Genomic DNA, 26,505 nt, shown 5'->3' on the forward strand with positions numbered 1-26,505 from the left:
AGGTCCCAGCACCCTCTGGGGACAAGAAAAATAAATCAAGGTGTGTGCCAGGATCAGGGTAGGGGGGAGAAGAAGGGGGAATTGGCCACACAGGGGGATGCTCAGATGCTGCAGCCAGGTTGGGTGGTGGAGGGCATCCCTATCCCACCCCAATGAGCTGGAGGGAGTTTGGGGTGCCCCCGATCCCCACCAACACCACCACCACCCCGCAGGATCCCACCAACGGCTACTACAGCGTGAACACCTTCAAGGAGCACCACTCGACGCCCACCATCTCGCTGTCGGGCTGCCCGGCGGACCTGCGCCCTGCTGGCAAGCAGCGGGTGCCCACGGGCATGTCCTTCACCAACATCTACAGCACGCTGAGCGGGCAGAGCCGCCTCTACGACTACAGCCAGCGCTTCGTGCTGGGCATGGGCAGCAGCTCCATCGAGCTGTGCGAGCGCGAGTTCCAGCGCGGCTCCATGAGCGACAGCAGCTCCTTCCTCGACACGCAGTGCGACAGCAGCATCAGCAGCAGCGGCAAGCAGGACGGCTACGTGCAGTTTGACAAGGCCAGCAAAGCCTCCGCGTCCTCCTCCCACCATTCCCAGTCCTCGTCCCAAAATTCGGACCCCAGCCGGCCCCTGCAGAGGCGGATGCAGACACACGTTTGAACCCCGGGGACGCCCGTGGGGCGCGGGCCGGGGGCTCTCCACACTGGGACGGTCACGCCGGTGGTGGGAGAGCCAGGACCTGGCCCCCCGAGCAGGGCTGTGCCAGCGGGGAACGGGACCGCTGCACACTGAGCACGACCCCGCTGAGGATGCGGCGCCATCCCCAAAAGGTGGGGGGGGGGGGAGGGGGCTTGGGGCCTCCGCCGTCCCAGCGAACGCCCCCCCCCTGCACCCACCCATCCGCTCGCCTCCGCTTCCCCGCTCCGCTCGCCCCTGGCTCCTTTCCTTCCTTCTTGGTGTTTGGTGTCCATAATTATAGAGTCCATTTCGGGGGGGGTCCCGTCGTGGTGGGATGGGGGGTGGGATGGGGAGACACACGCCAGCGGGGACGGGGACCCCCCAAGCACCCCCGGGAAGGGCCTCGCCGCGCTGTATCGCGGGCAATACAAGAGGTGTTTCTCGTGGCACGCCTGGGCTGATGGCCGCGCCGGGAGGGGACAAGGACAAGGATGCTGCTGCTTCCCGTGCCCTTCTTCCTGCTGTGACACCTCCTTCCCCCGGGAGCTTGGGGTGTACGGTGGTGTCCCCAGGGTGGGGAGGCTGCAGGGGTGAGGACCCCTTCATGGGGGCTCGGTACACGGGGAAACTGAGGCACAGGGGCAGCCGCTGGCAGGGCCCCACAGCTCCATCCCTGCAGGAGCCAGGACGTGGGGAGCCACAGCAGGGACACAGCAGGTAAGGGCGGGGAGGGACAGGGAGCCTGGGACACGTGCTGGGGCACCTGGGGACATACACACCGGGACACGAGCCCAGGAACACAGCCCCCAGGTACACTTGAGGACACGGGGACAGAGCCTGGAGCAAGGGGCTGGGGTGCCTGTGGGCAAAGAGCCATGGGCGGGGGCACTCGGGGACATGAGGACACAGATGCAGCCCAGGCACAGTGACACTTCAGGACACAGGGACCTGAACACGGGGACATGAGCGCAGGGACACCAGGACATGGCCCAGGGACACACAGCAGGGCTGCACACAACCGGGGTGCCACTCACACACCTCCCCCCCCCCACCCCCATTGCCCCCATCCCCATCCTGGCACAGGAAGACCCAGCCCAGACTCACCAGGACCTTTATTAGGAGCCAGGAGGAGCCCCCCGGCACCCCCAGGTCCATGGGTCTCAGGGTGCCCCCCCCACAACCAGGGGTTTGCAGGACCCGGCCTCACCAGGGACAGGGGGGCCCAGGCAAGCAAGGTGGGGAAAGGCACCCCCGGAGGAGGGGGGGAGCCCCCAAATACTGATCCCGGCACCCCTGGAGCCAAATGACCCCCCCACCCCACCCAAGGCCACTGGGAGAAGTGCACCTGGGGAGGCCCCACGATAAATAATCTTTTAAATTAATTAAATTAATGCATACCGAGTCACCTCAGTGTCCCGTCCCGTCCCCTCACCCCACCACGGGCCACCCTGGACCCCGACACCAGGCACCGTGGGTGGGGGGCTGCGGGGATGAGCCCCCGCGCCAGCGCTAAGGCACGGGGCTGGGCCAACATGTAAAAAGAAAATAAAAAAAATGGGAGGGGGAAGGGAGGAAGGAATTAAATACTGGGGTGCCCAGGGCAGGAAGGAGGCAGCAACTCAGCCCCCAAAGGCTCCTGCACGTAGGGGACCCTCCCCCCCCAGGACCCCCACATCAGCCCCTCCTCAGGGCCCTCGTCCAAATACGAGGGAATTAAAGAGAGGGGCTCCTGTGTGCCCCCCAGTCCCGCTGGGAGGGAGGTCCCGTGCCCTCATCCCCACCCCCCACCCACCCCCAACATCCCTCCCCCCTCAGGTCCTTGTTATCTTCAGTGTTTCTGTAAGAAAAGTCATTGGCAGTGGTGCCACGTGCGTCCCCTCCCTGGCTGGGGGACGAGCTGAGGGGCTCCCTGCGCCCCCGGGGACCCGCGAGCCAGCGCGGCCCCAGCCCCCTGTCCCCTGCTCCCAGCGTCCAGGGGTGGTGGTGACGATGCTCTGCCCCCCCCCCAGCTCCTCCAGGGCCACCAATGGGGGGCTGCAAGGTGGGGGAGACGGGGACGTGTCCCTGCGCAGCCCCAGCGCCATCAGAAGTAGGTGAGGTTCTTGACGAGGCCCAGCTCCAGCATCCGCTTGATGGCCACGGCCTCGTGCGAGACGTTGTGCTCCGAAGCCTGGGGGACACCAGGAGAGTGATGAGACCAGAGGGGAGCCATGCCCTGTCCTCCCAGCCCCCCACCTTGTTGGCCCCCCCAGCGCAGGACAGCTTTGAGTTGACCCCACACCTTCATCCGAACCCTCCTGCTCCCCAGGGCTGTAAAACTGGGGGGGAGGTCATGGACATGAAGTGGAAAGGGGGGGGATGACACTTACAGCCATGGACTTCAGCGTGATCTGCTCGTAGTAGTGGATGGTCTGCTTCTTGTTGGCCGAGTCGGGGTACCCAAAGCCCGCAATATGCACCAGATCACAGAAGTGGAGAGCCAAGGTGATAGCCAACAGCCCCGTGGTTGGTTTCTAGAGGGAGATGGAGAAGCCATGGGGACAGCCCCAAAACCAGAAGCTGGTCTATGATTCTAGGAAAACCCAATCCTCCCCCAGGGTGCAGCACAGAATCGCAGGCTGGTTTGGCTTGGAAGGGACCTTAGAAATCTTCTCGTTCAGCCCCTCACCATGGGCAGGGACACCACCCACCAGACCAAGTTGCCCAAAGCCCCATCCAGCATGGCCTTGAGCACTTCCAGGGATGAAGCATCCACAAAGCATCATTTTGTCAGGTTTGAGCCCGTTAATGATCCCACACACACATACCCAAGCAGCCTGCGTTCGGCACCACTCGAGACGTTCGACAGAGCCACCCCTCTCACCTGCTTGACCTTCCGCGGTTGCTTCATGGGGAGGTTGAGCAGCTTAGCAGCAGTAACTTCCATGTAGTACGGGTTGAGAATGCGCACCTGCTCCGGGTTGGCATCCCAGATAAGTGGGGGCTGCTTCCAGAACCCTTTTCGAACCTGCAAGAGGATGGAGATGCCCATTGCCTTCCCAGTAAGAGCTGAATCCCCTGCGGTGGGTGGGATCCAGGCAGAGCTGGGCCCTGGTGCTGTCGGGGGCATGGTGGACCCCATTCCCCACCACACTTGCCCTCTTCTTGTCGTTGAGGATGGCCTCCATCCACTGGAAGTCCATGGGCTTGAAGGGCACCAGGACCAGCAGCGTGTCGGGGTTGTTCTCCGTCCGGGGGTTGAAGTGGGCTGACTCGGGGTAGAAGAGGCGCATGGTGGTCTTGGAGCCCACGTCCTGCTCATAACCGTGGACCGGGGCATTGTTCAGCCTGGGGCACGGGGACAGATGACACGGGACATGGGGACATTGGGAAGCAAGTGACACGTGTCCAGCACCTGTGGGTGGCACTGGACAGGGGTGAACGTCACACAGATGCCCAGGGCTGTACCTGATCACAACGTCGTACGTGTTGATGGTCTCCCCCATGGAGCTGTTGCGGAGCCGGTGCCCATTGCCCACCACCGCACACCTCCGGCACTTCAGGCTGTGAGCAAAAAGCACCCTCTGAACCAGATATGCTCCATGAGGGGTTTTTAACCCTTGCAGGGGTTTTTGACCCTGTGCTGCACAGACTACAAAGCTTCCCATGCTCCGTTCACCATCCCTGCATGCCTGCTGGTCCCCAGGTCCCTGCTGGGCCCCACGTCATGGAGCTGGACAGGTCTCTGGTGATGCCACCAGGCAAGCAGAGCCAGAAGGGGACAGTTCACCCTTTGCACAACGGTGCATGCAAATTTGCTCCCTCAAGGAGAGCACTCATGGAAAGTGACATAAAAACCCCAACCCTTCCCCAGCATTACCTCTGGATGCTCTCGGGGAGCGAGTAACTGGTGACCGACAGCAAGCGCAGGAGGACATCTTCTGCAAAGCAATGGCAAGGGGAAGGTGACAATGGCCACCTCAATGCCCTGGTGCCTGCCCCGTACCCGCCAGGCTCTATATGGGCATTAATCCCAGCCCCCCAGACCATCCTTCAGTGGGGATCAATAAAATATGTACCCCTCCTTCTGTAGGGAACACACACATGGGGAAGCAGAAACACCCTAAAGTCTCAACACAAGCTGACACAGCTTGCTCACAATAAAAAATACCCAAAAAGATCAACCTGGAGGTGATTTTAAGGATAGATATGCATATGAATGCAACCCCAAAGCAAGTCATGCAGCTGAAGCCCACAGACAGGCAGGCAGGACGGACGGACAGACATCCAGCCCACCGGGCACTGAGGTGGCCTCACAGCTCTTACCGCTGCCCTTCGTGCCGTAGGGCAGCTCATAGAGTGACGGCGTCTTCACCCAGAAGTAGTCCTTCAGCTGCAAGAAGAGCGGGTGGTCCCTTGTGTAGCTGCCAAGGAGCAAAGCGCCAGTGAGACCGAGAGATGGGGGGCCCAGCTCTGCAGCCCCCGGGCCCCCTCCCTGTTACTCACTTCCCAATGAGCTGTGCCGCTTTCCTCTCCACCTCTCCAACAGGGCACACCGTCTTGTTTTCTTGCATGGGGAAATAAAAGCTGCAAGGGAAGTAGTGAAAAGAAGTGCCAGTTAAAAGGGTTCCCTTTGTCACCCATCTCCAGAAGTTTGGAAAACACCAGAACTGGCTACAGACCCCGTCTGTGGGGATCATCGCACCCAACGTCCTTGCCAACAGTATGCTGGCAGTGTCCAACCCACAGGGGTTTGAACACCTTTGGGATCTGGCATCTGCCCCACTCCTCCAGAAGGGGCCAAGGGCACTGCCACCCCACCTCGGGCCTCTCCCAGTTGTCTCCATGGCAAGATGTGGGGAGCTGTCCCCCATAAGGGATGGGCTCCAGGTCTGCCTGGGACCAAGATGCTCCTGGTCCCAAGAGCAAAGGAAAGGGCAGGAGGCCCTTAAACTTTAAAAAATACACTCACAGCTGTATGTACCTGTCTTCCCGGTATATCGAGTACCACACCATCACCAGAAACAGTGCCAGCACTCCGAGTATCTTCCCTCCTGTGTGCCAAGAGAGAGGGGAACAGAAAATGTTGTCAGGCTGCTGCAGACAGGCAAGGGGGCAAGACCCTGCCTGGCCCTGGGCCACCCCAGCAGGGAGGGAAGCAGGGAAAGAAGGATGTGGCAATTCCAAGGGAAGGCTGCAAGGAAAGGGGTGAAAGAGAAGGAAAATTGGGATATGCAGGACATTCTTCCCTTCCTAAGGGATTTTTCTCCTCAATACATTTTTTGCACAGCTACAATCTGCCCAGCTTTGAATGCATGGAGCACGTGGGCTTTCCAGCACCCCTGAAAGAAATGTTCAGCATGGCCAGTGGATGTCAGCATTAGGAAACATTTCAGTGTCTGCGCCTGCCTGCAGTCCCTGCCACAGCCAGGCACTGCACAAGGTGCTCCTGGCCTCGCGTGCCGCAATCCCAAATATTCATACTCTGGAGCCAGCCGGCTCCATGCCCCTGGGGGACAAAACGACCAGGGCCAACACGCCCTGAGGATGCGTTGGCATCTCCCCAGGCTTTGAGGATGTCCTGGCAGATCCATCACCCAGGTGGTTTGACCTTGGCAAACGCCTCCCTCCACGCTGCGCTCTCTCTGTGCCCAGCCACATCCCCAGGGAGCGGCGGGGGCCCTGCTGGCACAGTGCCCAGGAGACCAAACCACAAGGGTTCGTTGGGCCAGGCTGAGAGCTCGCCGCCTCTCTTCCTCATACCAACTGGCACCATTTGCATCAAAAGTGACACAAACGTGTTGTTCTTTCTGGTGCCCACACCCGCACTCCACCCCATATTTCTAACACTGACCCGAGGGTGGCTGGGACACCCAGAGGAGCAACGCGGATGCTGGCGTGGTGCACGCAAAGGACAAACAAGTGAAGGGCAAAGCCTGACACAAACAGGCACACACTCCCAGCCCCAGAGCAGTGCCAAGAGGTGCTGCAGGGGTGCTGAGCTCTGGCGGGCCAGTGGCAGGGCTGGTGGAGGAGGGAGAGAAAAGAAAACCAAGTGTGCATGGGGACAGGGCTGTGTTTGCAGGGGAAGAGGAGGGAGCACTCAAACAGCACCCCTGCTGGACTGAGAGGCTGCAGCCCCCAGTGAAGCCCCATGAGCCTGTCCCCAAACCACACAGGCATCACCACGGAGGCCACCCTGAGGTGCTCACTCCCCTGTGGCTGTGCCGGTGACACACGTTGCACCCGAATGAAGAAAATCCCTGCGAGAGCTGCAGCCAACAGCAACCTTGCCCCCAGTGGGCCTGGGTTCAAGTGCAAACTCCGGGGCCCCTGACTCCATCCCTGCTGGGGATCCCCAAGGAGAAGGGCTCGACACCACACGCAGGCTGGGGAAGGAGGGAAGGAGGGCACAGGAGGGGTCTGGGAGCACCCCGTCATGGAGGGGGGGATGCAGCAGGAACTCACGGGACTTGTTGATCATCTTTATCGCCAGGGCAGGCATCAGCCGAGGGCCGGAGCTCTCATCGCGGCTGCCACCGGTCACCTGGAGCAAGAGGGGAGAGAAGCATCAGCTCAGATCTGCCAGGCAAAACCAGGCCTTCCCCCAAAAAACAGCATGGGGAAGGCTCTCCCCGTGGCCCCAGGGGATCCCACGCTACAAGGCGCTACAACCTCCAGCCAAGAGGAGCAGGACCCATCCGCACCTCCCCACAGGCGGCTGCCCCCTGGTTTATTCCCATTTAAATACGGGTTTCCCTGACCCACATCCACCAAGGGTTTCATTTCTACAGCTGATTCACCCGGAGTTTATAAATGCGATTAAAAAAATGGTTCCTGAGGAGTCTCCACCGTACAGATGAACGCAGAGATTAAGAAAGAAAAATGAGTTAAAGAGGAAAAGTGAATTTGTGCCTACAACTCAAATCGCAGAACCACAACGTGCCCGCCCCAGTTTCTAACCCTCGGTGCCCATAGTGATGACCCTGGGGGAGGTTAAGCACATCCTTTGCTAACACGTGACTTCGGGGGAATTTTAAGGGGGTGGGGGGGATTTTGAGCTCGGGCACTCAACTAGCACCACCACTGCACCAGCCCGACGCTGCTGAGCCAAGCGGAAAGCACAGAAGCAGCAAAACAGCCCCCAAATTAAAGCACGTCACATACTTGGGAAACCTCCAACGCCTTCGATTCAAGCATCCCAGCCCAGGGAAGCCCCACAGCAGAGGGGCCGTAAGTTTAGCACACACACCAGCACTGGAAACAGGGTGAATTTTTCTTCCTCCGAACCCTCTTGCTCCTAGAAGAAGCCAGCAAACGGCTGTGGTCAAAGCCAGTCCCAGGTCATGCGGGAGCATCTCAGCTGGAGGCTTCCCTAATTAGCCACCTCCTGTGGCTAATTGAAGTGACTAACAAGGTCCTCCCCAGCGGTGCATGATGCTCACTTGCCACGGGGTGGGTGCCTGCTAGTGGAGCAAGCCCCAGTCACCAGCTTGGGTGCTCAGTGATGGCTCTTGCTCAAACACAGCCCCCTAATTAACTCATACTTCGTCAAAATCTCCATCTTGCTGATGCTGGCAGGTGTTGGCCATCCTCCCCAAATGCCCCTGGACATCCCAGTGGCTCTCACAGCATCACAGCCAGTGTTGGAGAAACCCCAGGGGCTTTGTAAAAGACTCGTGCCCTAAGGATGCAAAGTGTGACAGCAGGCAGGAGGGACCAGCCCCCCTCCCAGACAGCAGGTGCGCCACCACTTTGCAATGCAAACACCGGGGCTGCAGAATGAACTTACCAGGAGGGAGAAGCTTCGGGCACCACCTGCCAAGCAGGGGACACGGAGGAAGCCCCGCTCCCCAATAAATCGCTCCCCGGGGATGGCTCCTCTCTACCCGCGACACGCAGATGGGCTCCCGGCAGCTCCTCGGGCACGGCTCGGCTCGGGCACCCCGCAACAAGCACAGCCTGTCCCCAGCTGCCTCTCGGAAGAGGACGAGGAGGCGCTTCAGGGATTAGTCACACGGGAGGGCACCCAGTGCCGCTCAGGGGCACGTCGTGCCTCCCTGACCCAGGAAGAGCCAGCATGGCCATCCACCACCCGGCCCCCGCCCAGCACAGCAGTGACGGCAAAACTGGTGTTTGCTGGGGCTTTTGGGGCATCACTAGCAAAATCAAGGAAGGAAGAGAGGCAGCAGGGTCCAAGACGGACCCCGCAGGAGCCGGGGGTGTGCCAGGCTCTTACCTTCCTTATCAGCAGCGCCGGAAAAGAAAGAGCAGTGAGCACAATGGAATGGTGCTGCAAGCAACAAGGCAGGATATAAAGCACAGAAAGCCATGTACATTTGATATTGGTGATAAGGGATGAGAATAAGAGGTGTTGCACTTTGGGAAACTACCTGTCTCACACTGGATCTTATCTCCTTCACAAAGTACAGATAACAAACTGTTGGGTAACACCTGGTGTCAATAGCCCCAAAAAAAAATTTTAAAGGAGGGATGAGAAAGCCAAGGATGCCCCCAGCTCACAGTGCCAGCATCCCCCGCACACTTGGAAAACCCATCCCACCCCACAACGGCTGCAAACCCCTCCTTGCAAGAGGAATCTGAAGGGAGGGAGAGGGAAAAGGACACGGCTGCATCCCAAAGGCCCAGAGCGAGCAGGGAGGAAGAGAATGCAGGTCCCAGCCTGAAATATGCCTTCTGCTCGGGGACAAAGTCCCTGCGTGTCCCCTGCAAAGGGATCCCCTGGCTCTGAGGCCAAGCAGATACCAGCTGGGCCGGCACCCTGCTGGGGGCTGCAGCCTCACAGGGACCCAGGGCAGCAATCGGGACACCAAGCACCCCCAGCTTTCACTACTTCCCCCGTCGTGATTGCGAAAAATAAACAGATTTAAATCAGAGGAAAAGTAAAAAGCCTGCAAGAGTTTTGTTTGGGGTTATTTTTCCAAGCAAAAACCAGCCACCAAATTCCAGAGGGAAAATGTGCAGCTGGAGGCTGAGGATGCCCCTCGGGTGCCCCAGCACCAATGCTATAGCCCAGGCCTGGGCGTCACGGCCCAAATTTATCACAGACACACACTCCATCTGCTTCCGAGCTCTGTCTCAGCACCAAACCCAGGCAATCGAGCTGTGCAGCAAGTGGCTTCTCCTTCCCACCAGCCTGAGATGCTCCAACACCAGGAAAGCAAGATCCCACCCTCACTGTTTGCTTTTACATAGTGGCTTCTTTAAAATACTTCTCCCCCACCACCACCACCACCTTCCAGGCTTTATGATCTTTTATTCAGGCTTGTAAGCACAAGCTGGGCCTTATGTAAAGCTAATCTAAGACGAACAACTCAATAGTTCTGAGGAAAACGAGCACTGCTCAGTGAAGCAGTTTGGGGAATGCAGAGCAAAACAGAGCACACCCAGGCTGCCCCCACACCAAGGCCACAAAGGAGGGGCTCTGGTAATAGTTCAGCCTCCCCCAGCCTGGCAGTGCCAGATCTGCAGCCCAAACTCCCCAAAGCATGGAGGTGTGAGCGAACCCAGCCAGTTCCCCCGTCCCATGGCTGGAAGCTCCAGCATCCCACTGGCCCTGCCGCATCCCTGGCTGGCAGGGTGAGATTTGGAGCTTCTCCTCAAAGAGACAGCCGAAAAACCCCTTTCTTTGATGTCTGCACATCTTACTTCCACAACGCCCCCAGGCTGAACGTTATCGCCGCTCGGATTACTTGAAAGCGCTGCGGCCGCCAGATGCAGCGCCTGTGTTCGCAGCCAGGTCTCCCCTTCCCCAGCCCCACGCGAGCATCGCCCTTGCCGCAGGTTAAAACCTCAGCGCAGGGTTTCTTGCCCCAACTCAGCACAAAGAGCAACCAGCGTGGATCAAACGGATGAGAGCACAAGGGAAGCGCAAAACGTTTGCAAGGATCAGGAAGCCCCGTGGGGCTTGTACCTGGTGGATGCACAGTGCCAGATCCCTGCTGCACGCAAACTCCCCTGTGGACCCAAAGAGAAAGGGGCTCTGCTCCCTCTGCACCCTTCAAGCTGCAGCAGCCGGGCACAAAACAGCTTTGGCTGCTGTCACGACACGCTGCGATTCACTGCCCTGCGATTCACTGCCCACCGTTTCACCTGCCCGGACCGCAATTAGGCAATTAATGATTTTAGAGCATCAAGAGCAGGAGGAGGGCTCAGGGCTGCAGCAGTTGCCCCCATACATCCCATCCAGGCGATGCCTGGCACGATTTTCTGCTCCCCTGCCACGTTTGGGGCACCCAGCTGTTGGAGCCTGGGCTGGGATGCACCCAAGGCATCTAATTTATGGGGTCAGCATCACAGCAAGCTGCGAGGTGGAAAGCAGATGCTTTCCAGGGTTCTGTTTTTCTGCTGTGCTGGATTTGCAAATATCAAAGCGGCAAAAGGCACTGGCCACGCTGCTCCCAGCCCATCTTTGGGAAAAAAAAAATAAAAATAAAATAAAAATACATTTCAAGCACTGGAGAGAGTACGATGCCCTCACCCTGTCCCGGCACCACACAATCCCACCCAGCAGCCGAGGACCACCCCAAGAAGCACACCATACCTTCGTGTTACCATGGTAACCCAGAAATTCTGAAAACGATGGCTGACACAGCGAGAGGACACTTCCCTCTGTCCCCAGGCTCGGCGGGAGCAGGGGCACCTCCTGCTCCAAATACCCCTCCCTGTGCTGCCAAACACGAACGAGCATCCCCAGCAGGTCACCCCAGAAACACGTGGGGTTTTATGAAACTGGAGCAGAGGTGGATTTGGAGGGGATTACACCAAGGAAGGGATGTGCTGGCAGCCCCCAGGGACTCACATTTAGCAACAGAGACCTGATGGAGACGCACAGGACAGCACAAACCCCCTAGCCCCAAGCTGGACCATCACTTCCCCCATCCGTCACCCACACGCTGAAACACCACGAGCCCCAGAACAGCTCCGCACCCTCCCCAGAGGGAGGAATCCACGTGGGGGGGCTTTGATCCCAGCTCTTCACCCCCTCCTCAGCTGCGCTGAGGGACCTCCAGGAGAGGCAAGCTAATGAGAAACCACCCCGCAAGCCCCAGGTGTTGGCAGCAGCAGGCGCATGCATTTCAGCGCAGGGGAGCACTCAGGTGCTGATACGGAATCAAACAGCTTTCGGCAGGATTTACGGCCCCAATTACCAGAGGAATCCGTCAGATGTCGGATCCCCCACACACAGCCTGGCTGCGGGCACACTGCCTCTGCGTGTCCCAGCCTCTCCATCACCACCCCCGAAGCCCCCCGCGCCCTCCCATCCCGGCGGGGCCACCCGACAGGCGGCACCCCTGGCTCTCCAGCTTGCCAGGGCATTTGGCATCCGGGCAGCACCCTCCTTGCCAAGACCTCTCCCCCTGTGGTGCTTGAAACAAGAGAGGGAACGGCTCAAGAGTTGCTCTTCTAATTCCTCTGCACCTCCAGCACCGCTGGCTGCCGATTCAATCCAGGCTGAATTAAACCCACATTGCATCAGCTTCCCCACGACGCCTGGCTCTGCAACCAAGAAGCTCCCACCCAGGAGGAGATGCCCAACCCTCCTACGGACGAGGGGATATGCACGAAATACAAGCTGGTTTGCCAAAAAGAGGTGCAGGACAGCTGCATGGCACCAAACCAGCCACATAACCCAGCTGCAGGGTGGTTTTTGCCATGGTGAGACGTCTGCACCCTATGCTCGGGTGGAGGAAGCCACAGGTTTGAGAAAAGCCATCTCCCCGCCAGGCAATTTTGCTTTTTAGGCTGTTTCGCACTGCTTGCCCCAACCTGGCCACGGGCAGAGGAGTAGGGATAGGGAGATTCCATGCTGCAGTCAGCTCCCCAGCACCCCAGAACGCAGCTGGGACAGCAACAGCCACCCCCTTAGCCTCGGCTCCCAGGAGGGACGGAGGAAAATTATACAGAGGTGGTGATGGGGCACACGGGAACACCCTGCACCCCGGGGGCTGCTCACTTGTCAAAGCTGCTGGTGGGATCCTGAGCACACCTTGGCAAAACCCTGCCGAAAGGCTGCGATCACACACTGGCAGCACAGTGGCCTTCGGGTTTTTTCCAAGCTGGGAAGGAAACGCAGGGGTCCTTTTGGGATCCCACCACCACGAGCCCACAAGTCTGGGGCAGACACCACTCATCACATTTTAAGAGCCCCAGACCGTTTTAAATGCTCTTTGTGACAATCTCAATAGCTTTCTAATGGGGACGGCAGTGTTTAGCCTTAGCACGTGGTATCTCAGCCGTACAAAAAACTGACCAAAGATTTACGATAGCGAAAAAACCCTTGTAGGCAGGTGAGTGTTAACATAATATTTACCTGTGACCAAAGCAATTTGGAAGCTGGCAAACAGCACCTAGAGGTCACCCCTGGGCTGCCCTGGCTGCCCATGGCACATCCAGGGTCAAAAAATATAAGATTGTCTCTTCAACACTACTACAAAAAGCGCTGAGACCTCTCCCAGAAGAGCAAATAGCCCCATGGGGAGAGGCTTGGGTTGGACGAGTGTTCACATGGCTGCAGGTCTCCAAAATAAGCAGCCCAGGCTGCTCCTCCCACAAGTTTCACCCACTCGCTCTTCCATGCTGCTTGTTTTAAGACAGATTTCAGCTCAGGAGCTCTCAAACTCAGTGGCAACAAGCGGCAGTACCACAGCACCTCAAGCCTTTGGGGCACCCCCTACCCCAAATCCATGCCCTGACCCTCCTGCAGCCACCAGCATCCTCCACATCGCAGGACACAGAGCTGCCTCTGCACTACAGCAGCGGCTCCCGTCTGATCATTTCGGATTTGTTCGATTACACCTGAGCCTGGCAAGCGCAGCGACTCAGTTCTTTGTGCAGCAAGGAGGTCTTATCGTCGGCTTTCATTGCTCTTTTGTTATTTTATACAAAAATAGAATGCTTTGGGTGAGCATCCTATCTATGTTCACTGGTGAGCCACCAGCTGGGGACAGCTGGGGGAGACAGGGAGCCACACGGGGATACCAGAGGGTGCCTGGAGGGCTTCTGCCTCATCCTGACCCCACAGCACCAGCGAGGTGAAGGCAGCTCCCAGCCAACACAGTCTGTGGCAACACAACAAGGAGGGAAAAGGGATGCAACGAGCTGCGGAAAGCAGGAGGGATGTGCCCTTGGAGGGCGAGTGTCCCCACCACACGCACTGGGGAGTTTGAGCAGCCCCCACACACTCTCCCTTCCCTCAAGCTGCCCATGGCAGCGGAGGGTGCCCCATAACCCTCCTGGCAGCGCTCGCAGCCCACCCGTCCATTTGCATCTAGAGCCTTGCTCCACAGCCCCTTGGCCCCAGCCCACCCCAATGGGCACCCCCCTGCAGCAGGAGGGGCTGAATCGGGTGCCCCCCGTGTGGGGATGCTGCGGGGGAACCACACGGAGCAGGAAGGAGGCAGTGGATACTTACGGTCCGTCCTTGCGAGGCGAGCAGAGGGGACAGGGTCTCCAAGGGCTGGGGGTCTACGGGTCCATCCTCTCTTCCCCTGGCAAAGGAAAAACGGGGAGAGGCTCAGCACAATGGCAGCAGGCAAAGGATGCTCAGGATGAACTTGGCTTCAGAGGAGCACGCACCCCAAAAATCCCAGTGACAACCCAGAGGCATCGGGTCCTGCTGATCCCACCCTTCTGTAGCTACAAGGGTGCAGGAGCCACCCAGGGCTGCTCCGAGCTGCCCCAGCAGGCCACCGTGTGTGGCAGAGCGTGGCCACAGAACCACCCACGTCCCCAAGCGCTGGAAGGGGCCACGCTCTGGGCTGCTTTACAAAGGAACCCCCACCAAGGGGCAGCTGGATTTCCCCTACCCTCTTGAATCTTCCTGCTGAAATCCCCTCTGGTGACTCACCCGGCCTTTTAGGAAGCCAACAGAGACCCTGGCAGGTCCCTGGTGATGCCTCCTGCAGAAGGGGGGACTCCAGCCCCTGCCCGCCCCCTGGGATTCTCGGGTGCCTTCCCCACGCACTGCCCTGCTCCAGCTCTCTCTAGCCCCGTGGCTTTGCAGCCAGCTTCACTTTTCCCAAACTTTCTCATTTCCACATCCTCGTTGGCGCCACACCAGCATCCTCACCACCACAGACAGTTTGGGGAAGAAAAAAATACCCCCAGCAAGAAGTTTCCATGCACAAAACCCCTTCTGCTGCACTGATTTGGAAAGAGAAACCGCTTTCCTTGCAGCAGGGCAGGGACAGCTGTTCTGCATCTAGCTTAATTACCCCAGCTAATGAGGAGCCAGGTGGGGTGAAGCAGGAAAAGGAGCCAGCCGCATCCTGCAGCAAGGGGTGGGCTGAGCCCATTGCTGCCCCCAGCTCTAGGTTAGGGGTGGATGTGGGCCAGATTTGCTTTCCTGAGCACGGGCTGGGGTTTGGGTGGCCCCAGAGGGGGCCAAGACTGCAGCTGCTCGCACAGGGCAAGGCAAAGCTGGCCCAGGTTGCAGAGGAAAGCTGTCCGTCCCAGGGGGCAAAGCCACAACGCCGGAGTTTTCCACTGGAAAACGCCGTTCCATCAAAACCAAAACGCTTCACAAAAATCAAGGCGATTTTGGCAGAATTGAGTTTTGGAGGGGAAAAAGAAAACAACAAAAAAAAAAAGGAAAAAAGAAAAAAAAATCCAGTGGTGACAAAACATCCCATTTCACCAGCACCGAACAAAAGGGCCTTTCTTCCCTCTGCTTGCGAGTGGGGCCCGTCCCACGTCTTCCCTCTGCCGAAGGAGCCAAGGTTTCCACCGCGCTATGCCCCAGCCCGTGCTCGGAGTGGAAATGCTGAGTGCTGGGATTACGGGGGCTGAAAAACTCCCAGTGCCCAGAACTCTGTAAAGCATCTTCCTTGCTCTCATATCTGTGCTCCTACATGCCACGAACATCAGAGTTAAGTGACGCGTCGTGCCAGGAGCACGTCCCATACATTGCCCCTGCTGTTGCTCACTGGTGCGGCGAGCGTGGGGTTTTCTGCGCCCATGGGTCATGTGAGGGTAACCAGGGGGGCACCACATCCTCTCCCCGCTCCTTTTAGCTCTTCCTGCCCTGTATCTCCAGCTTCCTGCAGCTGGGGAAAGTACATGCGAGAGGCGCGGTGCTCACGGTGCTGCCACCCTTCCCTGGGGCACGCGGGCTGGGAGAGGCGGCACAGCACCCACAGCACCGCATGCTGCTCGCTTGCGCAACTCTCAGCTAATTTTAGATCCCAGCTAGAGGAAAGCGAAAGTGTGTTTACTAAAGCAAGGAAGGAAATCACCACCAGCTTCTCCCATCAGCAGGGTTTGGTGCTTATCTCCCAGTGCTCAGCGCATTCAAGGTCTGGGCTTTCCACAGATGCCCTTGGGTGCAAGGCTGGACCAGCACAAGGACGTGCAGCTTCCCTCCCCAGCCCCATCTGAGGGGTTTTTCCCCACCTACAAGAGCATCTGACAGAGTGAAACGGGAGGAGAGGAGATGTGCCCCACGATGCTATCCCCTCCAGGTGAGCAGGAGCCTTTTTCTGCACTCTCCTATGGATAGAAGGGACAGAAAATGTCCTGGGGGTGCCCCCAGGGGGTGGGGGGGCTGGCAAAAGCCAGGGGTTCAGCCAGCTGCAAACCCTGCATTTCTGCACAGGGAGCAAATAAAGCACAGCTCACCACAATCCACAGCCAAACCAGACACACCTGGGGCCACGCTGCAAGTGGCCAAACCGTTTAGCAAGCAGCCCTCCTGCCCAAGCATCCTTCCAGCAGCTGAACCAGCCCTGCATTCACCTGAGCAGCCATAGATTTGGCTTCCTGTGTTTTGGGGGATTACCAGCTTTGTGGGCACTCCTGCATTTCCCAGGGAAACAGCACGGGATACCCAGACGGTGATGTCCCGGCCAGAGGGAGAGCAGCAGGCTGAGCCAGTGCCCCAGGGCAATGCAGCTAATGCAGGGAGGCGAGCCAGGACCAGAGCAGCCAGAGCCTTTTTATTTAGAACCATGAATTATAGGATTTGTTAATGAGGCTAAACTCCCCCCTGAGAGCTCCTGCTAAAGCACTTAACGGCGTGGCACGGCACCAGGACAGGGATGCTTGGACCTGCAAGGGGGACCAAGGGGCTGCCTCCTCCTCTGCAGCAGGCCCGGTGGGTCCTGTCCAGATGGCAGACCCCATAGCAAAGCAGGCTCCTATCGGAGCCCATTAAGGCTCATCAACCTCCCAGAACTGCTCAGGAGCAGCAGGGCTCCGGGAGGATCTGCCGAAAGCAGGTATTTCCAGCTCAACAAGAAGGGCCAGGAGCAATCACTGGTGGATCCTGGCAAGCTGCAGACGATTGTTTCTCCCCACAGGACCACCACTTCGTGGCGTTTTCCAGCCTTGCTCAAGGTCCTATATCCTTGTGTCACCTCCTGAGCAGCCCAGGAGGGAGCAGGGACGGTTCCCACATGGAAATCCAGGTGTAAAGGGCCAGAGGAGGCTCCCTGCATCAACATCCTGGCATCCTCCTCTCCTCAAAGGCTCCCCCTTGTTAACCAGTGCAATTAGTTGTTCCCAGCCTGAGGTCTGGCAAAAGCACTGTTCAGGCACCTCCCCGGCCAAGGGCTACCATCTCAGCGTGCCGTGCCACGAGGGGCCCCAGCAGCACGATGCCGCGGGCGTTGTGACCCAGCATCGCAGCTGACCTGGCCAGGAAATGAATGTCCTTACAGCTCACACGGGGGAGGGAGGAGCATCCCCATGGACAACAGCAAGGATATTAAAAAAAAAAAAAAAAAAGAGCTGAACTTTGCTCCTCTTCCTCCCTGGGCTCTGCACTAGGGGGCTGTGCCACGTGCCTGTTCCCCATGGGTGCTGAGTGCTTCCCAGCGATGCCGCGTGCAGGCAACAACCTCCAAAGGCGGTGTGGAGGGGCAGCTCATCCTTACCCCCCACACGTATTTAATCCTTTCCAGATGGTTTATATGGCCGGTGGTTTCCAGCTCCTGCCTTCTCAAGGCAGCACCACAACCCCTCTGACTGACTCAAACCGCAGCTCTCAATGCATTATCTGCTCTTCCCTGCACCTTCAAGTTTCACAGCAACTTTTAAAAACCCACCAACGCCAGCACCGGAGGACGCGGCATCACCACCATGCAGAAGCCTTCCCCAGGGAGCCAAAAGCTCAACTGCCCCAAAACCTCCCCAGCACAGCCCAGCTTTAAAGGTTAAAATCAGCCATCTCTGCCCTCTGCAGTGCTCAGTGCACCCCTCAGTGATGCTACAGAATAAACCCAACCCCAGCTTTCTTCGCTGTCCCTGGCCGGAGACACACACTTAATGATTTGTTTAGCCCTGAACAGGCTCGGTGTTTTCCTACCCGTCCAGCTGATGGTTGCACTTTCCCTTGTTCATTTTCCACCCATCTTTAATTCATCGACTGCTTGTTCCTCCCCAGCTCCGTCAGGACAAGCTGCTCCTGGAAACTCTGCTCCCTCTTCATTGCGAATCGAGTAGCTTTCTTTAAAAAACAAAAACAAAAATAAAACAATAAAGCGCACGCCCTGTGAAGCTGCTCTTCCCCATGGCGCTCCCAAGCTGGAAGGAAAACGGCACACGGTGGTGCTGGCCCCCCGGGGGCTGCATGGGCACCCAGCCCCGGTGCCACCCCCACCGCCCCCAGGCTTGGCTCCGTCTCCCAGGGGCAGGGAGGAAGGATCACGTTTCCTTGCGCTCACACTGCCTTCTCAACAGCTCCTGCCAAAAAAACTCCAAATGTTTTTGCTTTCCCCCCCAAAAAAAAAAAACAACCTCTTGAGGAAGAGGAGCCCGAGCACCAGCGAGTCTCCTCCTTACATTGGCCAGACCTGAACCGACTCAGTCTGTCTGTCTGTCCGTCCGTGCTCCGGCGCGAGACCCTCACTGAGCCATTGCCCTCGTTTAAAATTACCTCCCCAGGGAGAGCAAGAGCCGCGCGGGGAGGGGAACACGATCCAGGTGAGATCATCCTCACCCAGACACCGCTCCTCTGCTTGGCACGGCAGGAGCGTTTCCAAGCCCAGCACATCCGTCACGTCATCCCGATCGCTATCGCCCCGCGATGGAGGCAACAGCAATGATGGTGCATGAGATAGCCAGGAGATTATTCATTTAGCAGATATTTAACAAGGATAGCATCTGGCCACTTTCCGGCCGCAGGGGTAATGACAGCCGGGGATCCCAAAAAAGCAGTGCCAGGGAAGGAAGAGGCACAAGGAATTGCAGTCAGGGTGCAGTCAGTCCTGTTTAGCAATGCGTAACATCCCCCAGCAGCCAGCAGTGCCCCACATCAGGCAAAAAACACCTCTCAGAGCAGCAGCTGAGCATGGCACCGGGGTTAAAATTAAGTTTTGCTACCAAAAAAAAAAAAAAAAAAAGACTATTTTTGTTTTCTACGCAGATGCTTCCTAGAAAAGCTCCGTGCTTACACACAAGGAACATCCCCAACCCAGCAAGCATAAAGCGGCTGATTTCCAGACATCCAATGCATTGAGGAGAGCCAGGCAAATAATTAAGATTTAAATGTGCATTTACATAATACAGATAATCTGTCAATTTAACTTGTAAATGCAGATTGAATCAAGCAGCTACACTGTTAATTACACAGCGATGAGGCCTGGAGAGCTGCAGCCCAGCTCCACGGCAGCTGCGCCTTGCTCTGGGAACACGGGCTGGGGTCCAGAGCCCAGGTACCAGCCCAGGCCACAACACGTTCGGGGGATGGAGACAGGCCTTTCTTTGTCATTCCTTTTTTTTTTTTTTGGAAGCCGCAGCGGTTATCATACAGGGATGGGCCCGAGGACTTTCCAGCCCTTGGCGCAGTTCCTGGCTGTGCTGACGCCTTGTTCTCCAGCTTAATTCAGCGAGGAGGCAACGTTTCATTTAACCCCCACCTCCCTTCATTCTCCCGAGCTCTGGCACCACCTCCACGTCCCACAGCCCACCCGACCCCCGTGCTCTCCGTCTCTCTCTTTCTCCACTTTTTGACAGTCCATGGTGGCGTCACATGCCCCCGCATCCCCTCTCTCAGGGCATTTTTCCTGCTTCTCGTTCTCCCCCAGTCCCCCCGACCACTCTCACCCCAGTCCCTCTCAGTCTTTGTGCTGCGTGAAGCTGCTCAGCTCCTGGTGCTCGCCGGGCGCAGGTGGCTCCACGCACATCTGCACACCCCAGGCTGGACAAATCAAGAGGCGCTGGCACAGCTCAGGGATGGAAGATGCAAAATCTGAGCTTGCAGCTTCCCAAGCCTGGCATGGGGAGTTGCCTGACCCCATGTCCCCTGCACTACGGAGGGAAGGAAGTGGAGAGGAGCTGGACGCCCTCTGATACACCTGGGTGTGACCCAGTGGTAGGGAAGTGGCCAGGACGGTCCTGGCCACCTCCAAAAAGCCACAGGTGGAGACAAGCAGCCCCACTGGCACCCTCAGGTGCTTCCTGGACAGGGATGCTGAGGCCCTCAGGTCCCTTCGGTGAGCAGATGGAGGACACCCTGGACCAGCAGCGTCACAGCATCCCAAGGGGATGCAGGATAGGGCCAACCCAGCTCAGGGCGCACTGGGCTTGCCCCAGGGAGGGAGGGTGACAATGGCATTGCTCAACCAGCTCCACGTGCCTGGGGAGGGTGTGCAGGCAGGGCAGAGGACGGAGAAACCGGCCAGCACGGATGCTGCGGGTAGCCAGCACCCCAAAAGCCGCAAACACCATGGAGGAACCAGGGACCACAGCCGCCCCAAAGCTAGAGATAAACCCGGCACAGGAATGCCCCAGGGAAAATCAGCCCCGATGTCCCAGGGAGGAAAACCTGGCTGCAAGGGAAGGGAGACAACACAAAGCAACTGTCCGAGCTGAACGCAGGCCAGGGAAATAATCTCCTTACAATCACCACAATTAAAGACTGTTTTATTAGCAGCTTAACTGTCCCTGGCAGGACTGCAGGCTCTTCAGCTTGGCTCTTGAAACGGGAGAGTGTGCCGTGGGACAAAACCCAAAGCAAACAGGGAATTGGTGGCGCTTCGGCCCTCCGAGAAGCAAAGGGCTCGCCTGCAGTTTTAGAGCAAAACAAACAGGGCTCGAGGCTTTCGGGCACCATGCAGCAAAGAAAATCCAGGAGAGAGCTGGAAAGGGCCAAGAGCCGTGTTTTCCATCAGCAAAATCCCAGAAATGCAAGTTTGCAGCAGGATGAGGAACCACATCAGGCATCCTCAATGATTCATTGGCATTTCCCTGCCCTGCTGCAGGGCTGGAGAAGCTCTGCGAGCTGGAGGCACGGCTGGCACGTGCCCCCTGCGGGCAGGGGGTCTCAGCCTGGTTTCTGGACAAGCAGGGGCTGTGGGGTCAGTTCCACCCCCAGGAGGATTTTTCCATTTTGCAAAAACTTCCAGTTCCCCAGCAAAACCTCAAATCGGTGCCCCCTCTGCTTGCCATCACAAAAATAAATAAATAAATAAATAAAAATAACTCAGGGTGGACTTGGTTCCTCTCCCTCACTATCATTCCCTCCCCCAAAACTGCCAGGGGTGAAATAGGGCTGAGGACAGCAAGAAGGAGAGGCAGGGAGCCACAAACACCCCCACCAAGATGGGAAGACGCTCATCCTCCCCGGTCACCCTCCCCTTGTACCCCAAAGCGCAACAAATGCCCTGGGGCAGGCACCACGGTGCTGCCCCCAGCCCCAGCGTGCCACCAGAACCTCAGTCCCCATCTCCGTGCTGGCGTCCCTGTGGTGACAAATCCCCAGCAGGGACGCAGCCAGCCCCGGCCGTGGCGCCTCGGCTGCAGGCAGACCACTGCCTTCCGCCAGCCCCGGCCTCCAGCCCAGCTCGTGTTTTTAAAAGGAAATTAAAACTATGCCCAGCTGGCAGGCCGGCAGGGAGAGGGCTCGGCCAGCCTGGGATCACAGCCCCTGCCCACATTTCCGTGCTTTGGGAACATGCCCGGTGCATTTGCTTAGCAGAGGGTGCCTGGCTCTCTCCCTCCGCCTGCACTCAGCTGCATCCCCGCCAGCACCGCGCCGCCCATCGAGTGTCACTGCGGCCGTGGGCACGCGGGGAAGGGGACAGCATCGTCCTGGGGCTGTGAAACCCAGCGCAATGCCGGCGGCAACCCCGCACCTCCCAGCGGAGCAAAGCCCCCTCCTCAGCAGCACTCACTTCCAGCAGGAGACAGAAATTTCGGAAGCAGCTTTACAGCCCCAGCCCTGGCGTAAGCCACAGAGCAGGGTCTGACTCAGGGCTCCCCAGCCCGAGGGGCTCATCCCAGCACCCCAATGAGCCAAGGGCAGGGAGCTTGACGCTGGGCTCAGCCAATGTGTCCCTGCACACCGGGGACGCTGAGCCCAGCCCCAGCATCACCAGCAGCTCGGGGAGGGCTGGCCGGAGACATTTTGCAAGAGGAACAGCTGAAGGAGTGGAAACGGCATCTGGAAGCGATTGGAGGCGAGGAGCCTCTCCCGGCACAGCGGGGAATTCCAACGGCGTGAGCTCAGGTTCAAGCCTCCTTCAGAGAGCCAGCAACAAGAGGGCTTCGCGCAGTTTTAAGCCTGCAAACAGCAACAAACCACTAGAAAAGGCAGCCGGCGCCCATCTCACTCCTACCTGGATGCAGCGGTGTGATTTGGGGTGGTTCTGTGCTCCCTGATTTGCCCGCCAAGAAAAAAGAAAAGAAAAGGAAGAAGTCTACATTCGTTGATATAACTTTGCAGGCATGGTGTCAGAGGGTCCTCCCCCAGCTCGGCATCCCTTAAAACAACCACGACTGCACCAGAAGCGAGGGTGCCCCAATTCCTGCAAGGTGGCCGGCTCCTAGCCCTTAGGATAGCCAAAGGCGATGGCACTGCCTGCAGAAGTCCTGCCGGCTGCTCCTCCGGCCCCAGCTTGCTCTCAGTGCTTGGACCTCCAAGCCCACGTCCCCGGGCAGCACCGGATCCCCTGGCCACCTCGGGGCATCGACCGACACGGGGTACAAGAGGACCCGGCACAGGTCCCCGCACCTCAGTGGGGGCCCCAGCCCCACTGCAGCAGCCAATGCTCAGTGAACCAACCAAGGCACCTCAGTCATGCCTTTCTACGTGGCTACCATGTAGATCTGCACCTTAAAAAATGTAAAAAATAAAATAAACACAACGCCTGGAGCTGTGCTGACACCCACGCCCACATTGCAGAAAGAAGCAGCATGGAAGATGATGTGTAAGAGGCATGCAAGTGGCATGTAAGAGAATGCCCAAACAAAGGTTTGGGCATTTGGAAAACCCCAAGCACCTCACTGAAGTGATGCTGACCCCACCTGCACCCTGCTCCACCTCCCTCCTTGCACCTCCTTCACCCACAGCAGGTCGGAGCCCCTTGGCTTTGCTCAGCAAAGCCCCAGCTGGCAGCGAGTCCAAAGTAAGGTCAGCGAGAGCAGCCAGGGGCTCGCTCCTGCACCGAGCACAGCCGGCAGCACCGCCACGGCCGCATCCAGCTGCCCCTTGCTTTCTCAGAGGAAACTTCCAACCCCATCCACGGTCACACGCAAGGGGTCAGCAGCTGGAAACACAAGAGATTAGCAGGGACTGGCCCTCCCCCCCCACCTCCAAGAAGACGTAGGATTTTCCTAGAAAACACACAACAAACACACGCTTCCCCGGGGGCTGCAGCCGAAGGAAAGAAACTGTGCAAAGCATCCAAGCAGTGCAAGAGTAAAGCGGGGAGCTGAGTTCAAAGGAAAACGAGAACGAGAAGTTGCAGATAGTGGTGTGACCGGTAAAACCATTTCCTCTTCTCACTGCAACGTCGGGGCCGGGCCCTGTGGAACCGTGTGAATGAGCATCACTGGGCTCAGGCAGGGGACATGTGCCAAAGGGACGTTTCCTGTGGGAAGGGCTCCTCATCCTGATGGGAGCCGCCGGGCTTCCCACCACCGCACACGCGGGTTGCAAGCATAGGAAAGACACAAGCGGGAAAAATCCAGGCTCGAAGACATCAGTACGGTCATTCCGAAGTCGTAAAAGGCCTTAAATAGGGGCTTTCCCTTGACAGACGGAAGGCACGCAGGGCTGGAAGGATGCTGCAGTCACTGGCAGTCCCTGCCCCGCGCACAGATCTCGGTGGCAGCCTGCAGGCGATGTTAACACTGACAGAGCCCTGCCTGTGCCAGCAGCGTTCCTCCTCACGTATTTACATTTACAGAGCCATTACCCTCTATCCTTGTGGGATTCAGCACATTGCTGTAGCAGTTGCTATTAAATTGTTGCCCGGAGCTGGAGGAGAAAGCAGCCTCTAATGATGTAGATAATTAAGCACAAGGGTTAGGAAGAGTCCAGCAAGCCACGCTGCTCCCAAGCTACAGCTCGTAATGACGCCAGGAGTTCGTTACAGCTTGGACGTGTGCTTAAACCATCAGATCCGTCGGTTTTGCATCTGGACAGGGGTTTGCATGGGGCATCCCGTGTCACTGCACAGCCACTTGCCACCACGTGAAGCCTCAGCGAAGGCGGCTGACAGTCTGTGATTTAATCAGTCTGCTCGGCTGAAAGCCTCTTTATCTTGGGGAGCTGTAGGAGGGAGATCCTGGCAGAGCCACCCATCTGAGAGGATAGGTAAATTCAGCAGGGCTTTCCCTAAAGCTCCGCCACCAGGCATTAATTAGCTCATCCCACACCATCTACCATGATGAGGGGAGGACCAGAGCCACCAGCAGCCCGAGGGCCAGGTGCCACACACTGAGCATCAGCCCCTCGCCAGCTCCACAACCTGGGCAGGGAAAGCAAGGCAACGCCACGAGGCTTCCTGGGCCAGATGCATTACATCCCAGCTAAGGAACCTACGAAGGAGCACAAACAAAAGCCCCCGGAGGAAGATTTCCTTTGTTCTCCACTCCAGGCTCCTGAGAACAATGAAAACGCTTCGGCTCACGCAGCATAAGACCTGATGGTGAAAGCTCGGTGGCCAAAAGTCCCACTGGTTGTTTTTCTGCTGCTTTTGGAGCAAGCATCCCCACGTCCTGACGGGAACGAGCCCTCCCTGCAGAACAGGCACACGCGATGGGGCAGGACGGGGTTTCGCAGCATCCAAGCCCTGGGCGCATGGGGATGGGACTTTGGGGTCGCTGGGCAGGAGGCACTGCTGGAGCACGGCCACCAGCTGCAGATCCCAGGCTGTACGGACGGAGGATGCTGAGGGGTGGGAAAAGGCTTCAGCTGCCTGAACAGATCACATTCAGCCCACGCTGCTGCGCTAGCATTACGGGCACAGCAAAGCCCAGGGCCGGCACCAAGCTCTCTCCATCCCCAGCGTGTTGGGTGGCTGCCAGCTACGTCCTCCCCTCCATGGGGCAGCCAGGAGCATTTTGGAGCAGCACCAAACCCCAGCCGGGGGGCGGTGAGAAGCAGAGCCCCCCAAATGCTGCCTCACCTGTGGAGCACAGGCTGTGCACTCGCACGGAAACCCCAAGGACCTGCGCCAAAAGTGCCCTGGCGTCACTACTGCAAGTACCCTCCGAAACCAGCGCTGAGAGATGTCAGACAGACATTTCGAGGTTTCCAGGGCTGGTTGGTTGGTTGGTTTGTTTGTTTTCCTTGGAAGCAGCACATCGGGACGTCCATCCAGAGCCTGGCCCAGGGCTTTTCATGCAGGGCGCTGCTTGGCCGGGGCGGGGGCCGCTCCCCTGGGCACGGCGAGCGCAAGGCATCGCTTCGCTTCGCTCTCCCTGCCGCCAGCATCGGGCACGCGATCCGGCTTCCATCGCACCTGGGCGCCCAGCCACGCTCAGGCACTACTTCCATAAGGAGAAAACGCTTCGAAAATAAATTTAAAAGCGAATCAAATGCAGCCGCCTTCTCGCCTTCCGGCACTGAGGGGGCTGCTGGGGCTTTGCTGCTGGCATCGCCGGCTGCCCGCACGCCCACCCAGCAGCGGTGGGGGCTTCCTGCATCGCAACCCCCCCCCCCCGGCACCCCAAAGCCCCCCCAGCCGCCCCCCCGGCCCCCCTCACCTCTACAGCAGGCGCGATGGGGCAGAGCTCAGCCGCAGCCTTTCGCAGCGCCTTCAGCGCTGTGTTTTCACACAGAAAAGGGGAGGGGGGGGCCGGTAGGACCGGGTGGGATCTCCCCTCACCTCAGCCCCCCCCCCAGCCCCAGCGTGTGTCCCCCCTCCAACCCCAAGCCCCCCGCTGCAGACTCACCATGGGGCGGCCGGGGGGTGCCGGGCTCCGCAGCGGGCAGGGAGGGGGGGGGAGCGGAGTTAAGCCGGGGCTGGGCTGCGGGGGGGGCCCGGGCACGCTTGCGCACAGAGCTGGGCTCGGCTGCGGGGCGGAGGGAGGGAAGAGGCGGGGGGAAGCGGGGGGGGGCCGCCGGCAGAGGCCGGTGCGGGTGCGGGGATGCTGCCCGCGGTCCCCTCCCCGTGCGCGCCTGGAGGCGCCGAGCGGCTCCCCACGAGCTTTGGGGGTGGCCTGAAAAGGGGAGGGTGTGCTCATCCCCCCCCCCACCACCACCACCCCATCACCCCCAGCAGCCCAAAAATTAAGCAGGCGGGGCTGCCCGCCCTCGGGATTTACGGCGGTGCCCAAACGCGTTTGGCACGGGAAGCGAAGGGGCTGTGGGATGCTCAGATCTATCCAGCCTGGTCACCCCCCGCACCCCAAATCACACGTGTAAGGGCCGCCGGTGAAGCAGCAGCGTTTGTTATCCTGCAGAGAAACTCGTTCCCCTGTGGGAAGGCCCCGCAATGAGCAGCAAACTGCGCCCGCTGGGATCCGTCCCGTCCATCCCTGACTTGTCGGGTCCCCAGCAGCACGCCGAGCTCAGCAGCTGGCCCCTCGGGGCTTTTACTCCTAAGGCTCCAAAGCCATCCTCCTGCACTGGCTGTTTTTCCCAGGCCTGTAATCCCTGAGA

At 58.7% G+C, this 26,505-nt stretch overlaps 2 protein-coding genes across 13 annotated transcripts in view; one reads left to right on the forward strand and one right to left on the reverse strand.

The window, feature by feature from the left end:
* KIRREL3 (kirre like nephrin family adhesion molecule 3) overlaps window positions 1-2,065 on the forward strand; it is a 321,962-nt gene extending 319,897 nt beyond the window's left edge. For all 3 annotated transcript variants that reach the window (XM_068659552.1, XM_068659554.1, XM_068659555.1), the window contains one exon: window positions 213-2,065. In XM_068659552.1, the coding sequence (XP_068515653.1) occupies window positions 213-656 (444 nt within the window). In that variant the 3' untranslated portion in view covers window positions 657-2,065. The remainder of the gene's footprint in view (window positions 1-212) is intronic.
* On the reverse strand, window positions 1,769-25,903 carry ST3GAL4 (ST3 beta-galactoside alpha-2,3-sialyltransferase 4). 10 transcript variants are annotated; one of them, XM_068659561.1, is made up of 13 exons: window positions 25,797-25,903; window positions 17,980-18,120; window positions 14,089-14,164; window positions 7,122-7,200; window positions 5,638-5,707; window positions 5,160-5,240; window positions 4,980-5,077; window positions 4,534-4,594; window positions 4,122-4,217; window positions 3,812-4,001; window positions 3,538-3,681; window positions 3,044-3,187; window positions 1,769-2,844 (listed from the first exon to the last, which is right to left on the reverse strand). In XM_068659561.1, exons 2-13 carry the CDS (start codon window positions 18,012-18,014, stop codon window positions 2,758-2,760), a joined length of 1,161 nt encoding a protein of 386 aa, XP_068515662.1. In that variant the 5' UTR covers window positions 18,015-18,120; window positions 25,797-25,903; the 3' UTR covers window positions 1,769-2,757. The 10 variants fall into 10 exon arrangements, with proteins under 10 accessions (XP_068515662.1, XP_068515657.1, XP_068515664.1 ...); XM_068659556.1 differs by having other exon boundaries at window positions 5,626-5,707; XM_068659563.1 differs by lacking the exon at window positions 17,980-18,120 and adding an exon at window positions 7,821-7,953 and having other exon boundaries at window positions 5,626-5,707; window positions 25,797-25,845.
* Between the last annotated feature and the right edge of the window lie 602 nt (window positions 25,904-26,505).

This window comes from Anas acuta, chromosome 23, assembly GCF_963932015.1.
Source record: "Anas acuta chromosome 23, bAnaAcu1.1, whole genome shotgun sequence".
Lineage (NCBI taxonomy): Eukaryota > Metazoa > Chordata > Aves > Anseriformes > Anatidae > Anas > Anas acuta.